The sequence below is a fragment of the Ostrea edulis genome, chromosome 2, assembly GCF_947568905.1.
Source record: "Ostrea edulis chromosome 2, xbOstEdul1.1, whole genome shotgun sequence".
Taxonomy (NCBI): domain Eukaryota; kingdom Metazoa; phylum Mollusca; class Bivalvia; order Ostreida; family Ostreidae; genus Ostrea; species Ostrea edulis.
This window is the reverse complement of record NC_079165.1, coordinates 88,376,471-88,389,332: the sequence shown is the minus strand read 5'-3', so window position 1 is coordinate 88,389,332 and position 12,862 is coordinate 88,376,471. Positions and strand designations below refer to the sequence as shown.

At 35.7% G+C, this 12,862-nt stretch overlaps 1 protein-coding gene across 4 annotated transcripts in view; it reads right to left on the bottom strand.

Annotated features, from left to right (window-relative positions):
* Nucleotides 1–285: 285 nt before the first annotated feature.
* Nucleotides 286–12,862, bottom strand: part of LOC125678264 (uncharacterized) — a 61,361-nt gene continuing 48,784 nt past the window's right edge. For 2 of the 4 annotated variants that reach the window (XM_056155350.1, XM_048916578.2), the window contains exons 2-3: nt 762–1,213; nt 286–556 (exon numbers count right to left, since the gene is read on the bottom strand). In XM_056155350.1, coding sequence (XP_056011325.1) covers nt 397–556; nt 762–1,204 — 603 coding nt within the window. In that variant the 5' untranslated portion in view covers nt 1,205–1,213 and the 3' untranslated portion in view covers nt 286–396. Of the gene's footprint in view, nt 557–761; nt 1,214–1,354; nt 1,377–1,504; nt 1,652–12,862 lie in introns of those variants that run through there. The other 2 variants (XM_048916579.2, XM_056155349.1) reach the window with 2 other exon arrangements.

Genomic DNA, 12,862 nt, shown 5'->3' with positions numbered 1-12,862 from the left:
AAATCTATCTTTATAAGCTCCTAAAGGAGGAAATAAAGTATGAATAATGGGCTACAATTACCACCAGACGAAATCAAAAAGGTTTTTTTTTTTTACGAGATACAAGCACAGCCTAAATTATTTAACTGTACCCACTATCGTCCATTGATTTCCAGATTTGTAAAAGTATGGGCTGGACCAAATGCCTATATGAGAATTTCAGCTAATGAGGAATCCCCAAGCTTTTATACCAGTGGGGATGATATGTATGCTCCGTGTAACATTTAAATAATAAAAGTACAAATGTTAATGAGTTCAATCACGTACATTTTAACATAAAACATATTTTTAAACCAATTAACATATTGGGGCCATTTCATATAGCCATTTTACTTCATACTTTGCAATAAAATCTAATCAGATATCATTTTTCCAGTAGACAACAGATCTCTTGGGCGGCAAAGACGATTCATAGTCAATGAAAATCGTTTTCTGAACTTCCAGGTCACCCGAGAAACCGTCCTTCAGAGTTCCTGTGTGGATCCGAACTTTGCTGTAAAACCGAGGTGACAGGAGGCTGTGGAGGAGATATAAAGATGAGAGAGAGAGAGAGAGAGAGAGAGAGAGAGAGAGAGAGAGAGAGAATCGGAGCTTAAAAATACTTATTATATACGTATATCACAACTTACGTCGAAGTACAATGCTGAAATTACATGCACAAGATTAGCAATTCTAATACTCTCGCATTTTAACTACGTTTCGAACATGTTCGATGGACTTACTTGATAGCTAACGCATGTGTCTGAGAGTTCCTCCATTCATTTATTGCATCAAAGGAGTTTAAAACCACGAGGTTTCCCCAATTACACCCATCCGTTCTCTCAGCCGAAAAATAACCAAGTATGTTCGCATGTTCTTGGAGTTCCTCTATCAACTTAAGATCAACGTCCCATATTTCTTTCTTTATTCCCTCATCTAATTCTGAAGCGTTCTTTACGAAACCAATAAACCCAACAAATTCCAGGCAGGATTGTTTTTTGATAAGTGACACCAGCGGTTCTCTCCCTTGCGGGAATACCCTTCTCAGTGGACGCTCATTGGGGAGGTAACCGTTGGTAACTTCCGGTGATGTGCCTTCCGGGGAACGATTTAAATTGTCCAGTACAGATGTCCTTACTTGCCGTAGGAAATCTATGTCCTCCAAATAAGTGAATGGAAACTCCATTTCTTTAAGCTGAAACAGGGAATTAGATACAGCCAATGATGAACGTTTAACACCTACCGTTTTGTTTATCACTGTTAAAGAATATTCCCTCTACGCTTTATATCTTCTTTTACATATCAGTTCTCATCAACCGTATTTGGGAATACATACAATATATAGAGTGTTTTCTATCGAACCATAAAGAGATTTTTTTTATGAAGAACTTCCGACTATACTATAACTATACTTCCGGTTTTTTTATATTCTTCGATTGTTGATGACAATCCTTGAACACAAAACAATATTGAAACTGTGCATTACTGTGAAATGGTCTTGATCCCGCTGCATCGTAAAACCGAAAGTAGACTGTTAGTGACTGCTCCTCCGTCAAGTATGGTGTCCGGATAAGGCCATTTGCAAAAGCGTGACTGCGCGTTAGTCACAACACGCCGTCACGCCAACAAGCAACGCGCCTTCGCGCAGACAAGCAACGCGCCAACAAGCAACACAGCGCGAAGGCGTGTTGCTTGTTGGCGTGATGGTGCGTTGCTTGTCTGCGCGAAGCTTGTTGGCGTGAGAGCGGCATAGGTAAATGTCTTCTTTATGAGGTTAAAATTATCATTTCAATTTTGAACAGTAGTTTCACAATAACACGCTAGCCAATAAAAAGAGTTTATCTCAAGAATTAAATGATCAGTTAGCTAATGAAAATAAATGATTTGGGAATGTAAGGGAAACCAGATTGTCTTTGTCAGCTTATGATCAAGAAATTATACTAGGAAAAAGAACGGATCAATTGCTAGAGTATCTCACAAAATTGAAACTAGACACAAATTGTGGAAGAATTGTTTGACGAACCAACTTAAGAAAAGTATGGAGATTTATTTTTTATAAAGGCATGGCTGTGAGGTCTACTATGATATGTACAGTATTCCAATTCAGTTTAGGCATGTATGACTTGGATCGAAACCGTAAGACATCTTTTAACTGCATTGAAAATATCGGAGATGTGATTATAAAAACCATGCTATGAATGTGAAATACAAATACCCCAGTGATAGCAGTCAAAATTACAGCAAATAAATTGCTACTGTATATCAGGTAATGTCTACGATGGAAAAAAAAAATGGCTGATTATACAATCATTTAATTTTTTAAGTGGTGATTTAACAACAATGCATCCCGTGGGGATCCGGGTTAGAATAGGTCCTCAGTACCCTCTTGCTTGTCGTAAGAGGCGACTAAATGGGGCGGTCCTTCGGATGAGACCGCAAAAAACCGAAGTCCCGTGTCACAGCAGGTGTGGCACGATAAAGATCCTTCCCTGCTCAAAGGCCATAAGCGCCGAGCATAGGCCTAAATTTTGCAGCCCTTCTCCATATGAGTGAAATATTCTCGTAATCAATATTCAATCAATCAATCTTAACAACAATGCTGATTGGATGAAAACTTCGTGAGATTTCTTTATTTAAAAAAAAAATGGTCCGGGAGTTCATCTGCACTAAGCACCCGGGGCTACTTTTCGCTGGAATGGGTCTGTCTTCCCCGTTGTTCCACGTCTCCTCTAACACAATGCAGCATGCATCGAGTCACCTCGTGTCCCCTTCCTTCCTATCTAACACAATGCAGCATACATCGAGTCACCTTTTGTCCCCTTCCTTCCTATTTAACAATGCAGCATACATCGAGTCACCTCTTGTCCCCTTCCTTCCTATCTAACACAATGCAGCATACATCGAGTCACCTTTTGTCCCCTTCCTTCCTATTTAACAATGCAGCATACATCGAGTCACCTCTTGTCCCCTTCCTTCCTATCTAACACAATGCAGCATACATCGAGTCACCTTTTGTCCCCTTCCTTCCTATTTAACACAATGCAGCATACATTGAGTCACCGCTTGTCCCTTTCCTTCCTATCTAACACAATGAAGCATACATCGAGTCACCTCTCGTTCCTTTCACTCCGTTTACCTCATCAAGATATATAGGGCTCATGGCGGGTGTGATCGGTCGATAGGGGATGCTTACTCCTCCTAGGCACCTAATCCCACCTCTGGTGTGTCTAGGGGTCCGTGTTTGCCCAACTATCTATTTTATATTGCTTATAGGAGTTATGAGATTGATGACTGTTCGTTATCTTCACCTTTCCTATCTAATTCATCTTTTAACCATTTGGCATCCAATGCATTTAATTTAGCTCAGCAACTCTACCTGACCTGAACACACAAACATTTTGAATTTAGTGTTGTTTTCATTGTTACGTACATGTATTCCTACGCGCCATTTACAAATGTTAATGAATGCTTTTTGATGAAAGAAATTATTTGTTTTACTATAGTAACTAAATATGTAATTAAATGATAAAATATGAATCTTACAATTCTTTTCTTGATGGCAGTATCATAGGAAAAATTGAACGCCAAAATAATTCTAAAATTCATTTTTTCAATTCACAGTAGTTAGGAATGTTAGTGCCGACCGTATTGCCGGATTTTCATTTTGCGAGACAAGGCCAGGCACGTAGCATTGTTTTTCAAAAGGAAGACAGCCACGGATCCAGCTTTTTTCGCCAGGGTGTGTCCAAAAGGCTGGAAATTTCTCCGTTAAAGCTGACATAAATTAATAAATACGTACACCTTTCTCATCTTATCCGCCATATTTCTCTCAGGTAGCCTAATTTACTCTACCCGTATATACCCGAAATGTGATTGTCACACCTGAGTGATTTTTCTAGGTGGACTCGACCAGTGCACATCTCCGATAGTAATATATAGGGAATGAGAAACACATTTAAAACATTATGCTTTCTTCAAAATTACAAAATATTTATTGTATACCAATGCAACATTCCGAAAGTTTAGATAATTTAGGGGAAAAAATGCAAAAAAAAAAAAGGAAGCTTTTCTTGCATACTTGCAAGTGCATGCAAGTATTTGCAGTTTCTTATGAAATAAAAGCGGAGAAATCATTTGCCAATTACATATTGATAAAATATAATAAGCAAAGAGCATAAAATATATTATTTATATCAATTCTTGCAAAATACAGGTCCATGTCATATGCATAATATGTAATGCACATGGCATATTCGACCAAAAAACCCCAAAAAACACCGTATCAAATACGGACGTCTATTCAACAGGTATCGGAGATGTGCACTTACCGAAAATATTAGATTCTCTTTATTCTGATAAATCCACGAAACAAAATGATAAACTCCATTTGTATATCATTAGAACTTTACAACACGTTGTCATTCCATTATACAGACTGCGACACACTTCACCCGTGCCAAACAGGTGTCTTCAATCAGGGGAGATGTCAGAGTCGAAAAGTTTCCTGTATTGAATGCTTGTCTGGTCGAGGTTTTGCAGTTTATAGAAATCGGGAATCTAATCATATACACTGAGCATCTGGTTGGATATATTGCGTGCTCAATTCAAAATTTATCGATGATCATATACAAATTTGGATATACAAATAAGGGAATAATGATCGAAAATATACATCTGTTTAAAAATGCGGGTATTATATTTGCAATCCATAATAAACAGTTGATTACACAGACACATATAAAAGGAAATGTATAAACGAAAATATAGTTTTATTGTTTCTTTGGGAACCACATAATTATTTACGATCTCTGTATGTCCATATTCATTGATTGAACAGGAGAGAGAGAGAGAGAGAGAGAGAGAGAGAGAGAGAGAGAGAGACTGTCCTACTTCGATGTACAATATATCATTTCACAGAAGGAAAGAAAATTGATCACTGATATAATGGTAAGCTAACAAACATTAAAAAATTCCAGCTATTTAAAAATTTGTTATTGACAAATATTAAAAACTTACAGGAGTTGATGCTTATAATTGAATTCATTACAAATTAAAAAAAAATATCAGTTTAAACTGTGCATGTAGAAAATACTGACTTTGTATGTTAGAATAACGGAAAAAAGTAAATTGTCAAAAAAGTGGGGAGAGGAGACCAGCCCAGCCTCCCTGCCCACCCCAAACCCCCTGTATACGTGCCTGAAACAACATATCAATTCGTGTTGAAAGAAATATCTGCATTTCATTAAATTCCAAAGGAGCTCGAATTTATGTGTTCCCCTATTAATTATTTTGTATGCAAGATTCGTTCCCGAATTTAGAATCATGCCTTCAGTCAGAGCAGAAATGAATTCATTTTGAAGTACATCTAGTTTGAATGCAAATGTGGGGTTCCTTCTTTTAATTTTATCAGACTCATTATAACCCCCTCCCACAAACTATGCAGCTTTGTTTTTATTGATATCTAAATCGGCATATGCATCCGGATATAAATTATATAATGTTTTTTCGTGATCATATAGATATCGATACTAGAAAATGTTTATACTCTTGCCTTTTGCATATCCTACTACTGCATTACAGTAGATTGACACTGTATCATATTAAATAAAACCTCAACACGAATTTTACTGATTTATGAATACGTGTACTAACATCTTATCGAATAGCTGCAGAACTGTAGCTCTCTGAAAAAATATTTTGTTCCGTCAAAATATTTTTTCAGAGAGCTACAATTCTGCAGCTACTTATCGAATACATTTGAATTTGAAATTTCGACGTACAGCGGTATGTCTATTTTCAGAATAAATCCATTGCGCCAGATCTACGAAATGAAAATAATCATTATGGCATGTTACAGAAACGTTAAAACACACATATGCTATAGTCCTGCAATGCATGCATTCTATTTTTCTGAATACATGTATCTATGTATTCGTGAATGAAATTCCTACGCTTAAAACTATCTTGGCCTTTATGCATTTTGTTTTGTGATTTTGTTTTACCTTTCCTTACACTGTGTAAATGAAGAAAAATTTGTTAAAGGGTGCAATTCTACACCATACAGTTAGTATGCATGCATGTGTTGAAAAGCAAAATAACCAGACATGTATCGTCATTTTTCATGGGGGGGGGGGGGGGGGGGGGGGGGTGTTACAAGAGGAAGAAAAAAATGGAAAATTGGATTCTTAAAAATTTCTTGCCATTCAAAATAATAATTAAAAAAGATGAACAAAAACAGCAATAAAATAAAACAAAAAACCCAAACAAACCAAGATGTTTTATCCGATGTTCAAAGTCCTAATGTGGGGGTGAAGGGTTAAGAGTCTTTTACTTTGACTGTCTCAATGATTTCGCCCTACACTTTATTTTCTTCCATCGTTGGGAGTGGGATGGGGTGGTTAGAGTCCTCTACTATGAGTGCCTCACAATATCTTCATTTTCTTAATTGGTGGTGGTGTGTCTTCTACTATTATATCAGAACTTTCAAGCTGGGGTCAAGTTTTGGGGGTGGGGGGGGGATTGTCACCCAATATATTTTTTACTTGTGTTACAAAATAACGGCCTCTCATTTCTGTCGGCGCTAGTTCGAAACCCGCTCGCGCCGGTAAGTGAGAAAGTTTCCCAGTTTACTTTCGGAAGGTCGGTGGTCTCTTCCCAGGTACATTGTATCTGGTTTCTCTCTTCTACCAACAAAAACTGGGCGCCACCAGATAACTGAAAAATTGTTGAGTGTGGCGGAAAACATAAAAAAACAAACAAACAAAATAACAAAAAAAATGGATATTGTTATCAAAGGTGGAGGACAGACACTCTTGTCCCCTCCCCTTGATTCCATGTACCTTTGTACTTGACCTTTGTATTTTGGAGAGGGCCTACAAAGGATATGCCTGTTGCCCAATCCTGTTGAGTTTCTCAATAAAATATATTTAAATTAAAAAAAATATTCTATGTGCTTGATAACTACTCATATGATAAACTCAATTATTACATTTTGCATTACTACAATTTGCGTCGAGTTCAACCCAGAATGTAATAAAGCAAAATGGCATAGATATATAAGATCTATTGAGCGCCGAATTAGCATAAAATGAAGTAATTGAAAATAACATGATTTAAATATATGTTTAATTTTTAATTATTGCGTGTTTTAAATGAATCAAATAAATCTGTAACATTAATTAATGAGAGCAATATTGAGTTACTGTTCTCTTATATTGAATTAACGATATAATTTGTCTTAATAAGAGCGCGATTATTACAAGATCATCGTTTGAATCTTCTCTCTCTCATCCCATACACTCGTGCAGTGTTGTATATGCAAATTATATATGCACAAACAATTTATGTACCTAAATGATTTCCTGATTTATAAATCTGCAATACTCTGACAAGTAAATCATACGGTATAAGGATTCATGCACAATACAGGGTAAATATTCTACTCTGATACTTCCCCTGATTGAAGATAGCTGATCGGCACGGGCTAAGTGTGTCGCAGTCTGTACAATTTACAATGTTGTTTACTGTTGGAATACAAATGGAGTGTATCGTTTTGTTTCATGGATTATGCTAATAAAGGGAGTTTTATATTTAATGCAAATGTACACACATTCACGTTCACGTAAAGAAAAGGCATTCTATATTTATCTATCCAAAGCTTTTAGAATGATTTACTACTGTACGATATGTTTATTGTAATTTTGAGCACTGCATGGTATTTCAAAACGTGATTTCATTTCTTGTTATTCAACTAATATGGCGGATTAGCAAAGAAATATGGCGGACATATAGAATTATAATATAGAATTATACTATATTTATTAATTCATGTCAGCTTTAACTGCTACTGTAGACAATACGAATTAATTACCTTATCTGAATCACAATAATAACCCTAAATTTTCAAGCAAATTATAGGGCATCCCCTAGATTCATAATAACCTTGAATTTGGTCAAATGACCTTGACTAGCTATTGCATAATATTTGGCAACAACGTTTGCCTATAATATGGATTTTTTTATAGCTAGGCCAGCGGTGACACTGTTGAAATATAGATGTCACACGGGGCATATTTGTTTGTTTATTTAGAGTTTGTCACATATTTGCAGTGGTTTTATTTTGATGTTCAGGCATTGTATCTGGTTATTTTCAACAGGGTCTTGTTATTTGCATGAAAGGTTAAGATAACGAACAGTGATCAATCTCATAACTCCTATAACAATACAAAATAGATAGTTGGGCAAACACGGACCCCTGGGCACACCCGAGGTGGGATCAGGTGCTTGGGAAGAGTAAGCATCCCCTGTCGACCGGTCACACCCGCCGTGAGCCCTATATCACGATCAGGTAAACGGAGTTTGCATACATGTATGTGATAAGAAAAGCTCCCCCCACTCTGCTATCGCATGGGCGTACTAACATCAGAATTACACAATAAAAGCAAAACACGTATATTTCAAATTTTAATAAGTGCATTTCTTACACAACTTCAAACAAATCAGAAAATTAACTTACGAAGAAAATATGTAATGCAAATACTACAGTTTGTAAAAGATGAGGCACATTCCCACGGGATTTAACCCATTCTTGCCAACACTTTACAGCAATGCATTATACAGTTAAACTGGTTTATTTCGAACATGGATTCAGCGAATTTATGGATTTATAGAAATTGTTTTGAATCCCCCTTCAACATTCGTATGGTTTTTTTTAAAATAATGTTTATAACGAATTAAGAAATTGTGAATTTACTGATATAACGAGCAAATTTTCATTTTCTAAAAGCATATATCTGTACCTGTTCATAACGATTGATTGATTGATTGAATGTTGTTTAACGTCCCTCTGGAGAATATGGGGCCATAAAACTTAGCTAGCTCACTTTTGAGATTTAAAAAAAAATCTCACTTTCTAAACTCAACTTAGACCGTCTCACTTTTGGTGTGCCATAAAGCTAGTTTTAGCTCATTTAGCAATTTCTAACTTGAGACAGAAACCGAGATCATTACCATGGAAACTGAGCAGGAAATTGGTTGAATTATGGGATGTGTTGTTTACATTTTATATTTTGCAATGCCACGCCCACTAAATATTGTGCAATGCATGGAAAATTAAAGAAATATACTGCTGTTGTGTTTTGTTTTTTTACAACTTTTCTATTGTTACGTCAAATTTGACGTTGTTGACGTCAATTACGTCGTTTCATCTATAAGTCAGCTGCTATTTTATAAAAAACGCTTGGCCGAAAAGGATATCGCTAATCTAATTAGTAAAAGTTCAGAAAGCAGCAACCACGAGCCCTACTGGAGTCAGCTGGAGAAGGAAATTCTTCACGAAGAAGTAACTTCAAGAATTGAAATAATTGAAGGGAAATTCAAAGGCTCCCAGAGTGGGAAATACGAAAAGGAAAACGCGTGGCAAGCGGTGACTGCCACAGTGAATGCGTAAGTACAAGTCTGAATAATTGAAGTACCCCCCCCCCCCCAATAAAGACAGAAGAAAGAGTTATTAATTTATAATTTAGACCATCAAACACGAACTTGGTTGTCAGTTTTGCATCATTTGTTCCCGACTAATAAATTGAAGTTAGATATTTATTCATATCCAAATGATGAACAATCTAATTAAAATTGCGATAGTAGATGAGCGGATCAAAGGATCTAATTCTAATTAGATTGCATGATGAATTATATAATTTTTTTATGTAGATCTTTATCATACACTTTTTTTTAAACGCTCGTTATCACCGTGAAAAGATTCAGTAATGGAATGAATATATTTTTCTTTTCGTAGCGCATAATACGCAAGTTTTCCTTCCATTTTTTTTATGATACCTCTGTCCATGTATGAGTCTCTCGTCAATGAAACGATTAACAAAAACGCAGTCAATCAGAATCGTTGGTATAACCACAGGAGTTTGTACGAATATCTCATGCATGGCTTGGTCAATCGAGTACATTTTATTAACTTTATCGATAAAATTTCAAACTCCTGTGGTACAACGAAAATGAAATGATATGGAAACCATATAGGGGAAATTGGGGCAAGTGGGACACTTTAGATTATTTTTGATATTCCATACTAATAGAGATGTATTTATAAAAGTTTAATGTCATGCAATAAAAGATAGATATCTTAAATTTCATTTCTCAGGTATGAAATTCTTTCAGAAGCATTACTCCAAAAAGAAGGGAGACAAATCGTATAACTGCTGAGTGTCCCAGTTGCCCTTCTGTAATGGGGTAACTGGGACAACAATGTTGATACCTAAAGTTAGAAGATTAAGTGGGGACAAGGACAAACAAGGGGTTCCTCCTCTCCCTCCAACCCGTTTTCCTAATCTCTCCTCATCCCATCTTGTCGTTCAGCCCCTTAAATTCTCTCCCCAGCCCGTTTTCCTCCCTCCTTCTCTCGATCCTTCAACCCCCCCCCTCCTTTCCCGATCAATCTTGACATTAAACACAGGTAAAACCGGCAAAGTGCTTCAGATTTGATTATCTATTAAATATTGAGCATAAGTTCAATTATATTCCTATCAATTGTCAACCCAAATCCACAGTTAGCCATTTCTAGAATATGACCAACAAGCTGATTCTCTTGATCCGATGTGAAGTACACGGTTGGTCGGGAGGCTGGGGCATCAGTATCTTGTTCTCATTTCGCACTCATTTCATGCGTATATTTTAGTATTGCAGACAGTAATTCTGCAGCTTTGCGAAAGCTTAGTTTATCACATGTAGGCCTAATTTTTAATGCTTTTTTCATAGACGATTAAGACCACTTTACTTGTTTGGGATTTTGGATTTTCTTTCGTCTTGCCATTACACCTACTCAAAACACTTGTTCAAACATGCACATACCATATACATATAATCATAACCAAATTATAACGACCTTTATTATGTTTGAAATCTAAGATTATTAATTGAATCAAATTTGCTGTGTTTTAAAATAGAGAATTATAAATTTATTATTTATCCTTTAAACATTATGAACTATCCAAAACCCTGCACAATTCACCAAATCTAAGGATATAATTTTATTTGAAATGCATAAAATCTGATTTTCTAAAATACAACTTGAACACCTGTCCCACTTACCCCAATTCAAAAAGGAAATAATCATGTGGAGAATAATATACATTTAAATAATTATTATTGTAATTATTGTACTGGCATTACTACCAACACGTTAAATGAATAACGAAGATTTGGAAACAGCAGTGGTTTTAACAGAAATGGTTGAGAATAACCCCATTCGCAATTATTTAATTGCACAATGTGTTTATCAAAATTATCAATTTGTGACGTCACGATATCTCAGACCACAACATCCGGTACGATGTCGTATATTAATTCAATTTTCGTAAATACTCTAGTCAATTTTAATGTGATAAGATATAAATACTTTGCAAAAAAAATGTTTATATCAATATTAACATATAAATTTTCCGCTTCTAAGTATTTTATAAGGTGCATGGTTGTGTTTTGTAAAAGCCGTCATGAAAATAAATGGTGTCTTTATCCCGAAGGAATTTCTTATTCTGAAATGCAATGGGTCATTGATAAATTGCATGGTACTCAACATTTTTCGCGAGTGTTTGTTACGTTTTACAAATCGAGGTATTGGAAAGTGATTAGAACGTTTATCCATATAATTTTAACAAATCAAATTGTTAAATAATTTGTATGATAACAGTTATAATATCTACATCGACAACCCCCCTTCTTATTGCGTAACATACACAAAATGTGCTTACCTTTCGGATCAAAGACCCGATAATTGTTCTGTTTATTTCGTCTTCAGCTGCCAAATTTCACTTTTTAGCAGACGACACTGAGGTAATGTTTTCAACAGAAGAATTTCATACTAGGGCTATAAAGGATTTTTTAACTACCGATGAAAAATATTACAGTGTCCCAGTTACCCTGATGTCCCAGTTGCCCCAATTTACCCTATAGTTAGATCTACTTGTAATTACAGGTATATTTGCCTGTACCTATGTATTCTTGTGACAGATTATCATGGTTCTTTCTCAAATTATTTCAAACCTTGAATTCAGCTCATGAAACAAACATCCATGTGAATTTTCGTAGGTACTCGATATTAAGTGTTTGAGAAAAGTAACTAGATCTCCTTTCATTCAAAATCAAAGTATGGGGCATATTCTGTTTCTTAATACTTCTGCGCATTCCGTGCGATATGTGTTAGACAAAGAATACTCTCATTTATGTTGTTTTTGAGAAAAATAAATTGACCGATCGCTTAAAAAATCTAGTAGATCTACTCCTGCGTTACTGCAATCTAATTAAAATTAGATCTTTGATCCGCTCATGCAATCGATTGCATGAGCGGATCAAAGATCTAATTTTAATTAGATTGGCGTTACTGAATCTTTTGTCGATGTGCAGAGCGAGTATCAAATGCTATTTATAGAATTGTTTCTAGAGGCGGATTCGGTAATATGAGAAGGGGATCCGGGTTTTGGACTCAAGGGGCGCATTGATTTCCAAAACTATGATTCTTAAACAATGTTATCACTTATCCTACCATATTTTTAAAAGAAACCTCAGTACATTCATAGACCTACGTATGGAACTATCAAAACAGGTGTCATGTAATTCCGACTCCCCTTGCATTCAGACCAGGCTATTTGATTACAACAAACATACACAAGAGTCAGAGTGCAAGACCATCATTGTATAACTTCATCTTTGTTTCAAGTTCTGTAATATTTCTATTTTACTTTATATAATCATTAGGAAACACTCTTGTACTAGCCTTATAGTTATCTGGATATCAGAACTACCCACCCACCCCAACTTATTTTCAAATTCACTACTA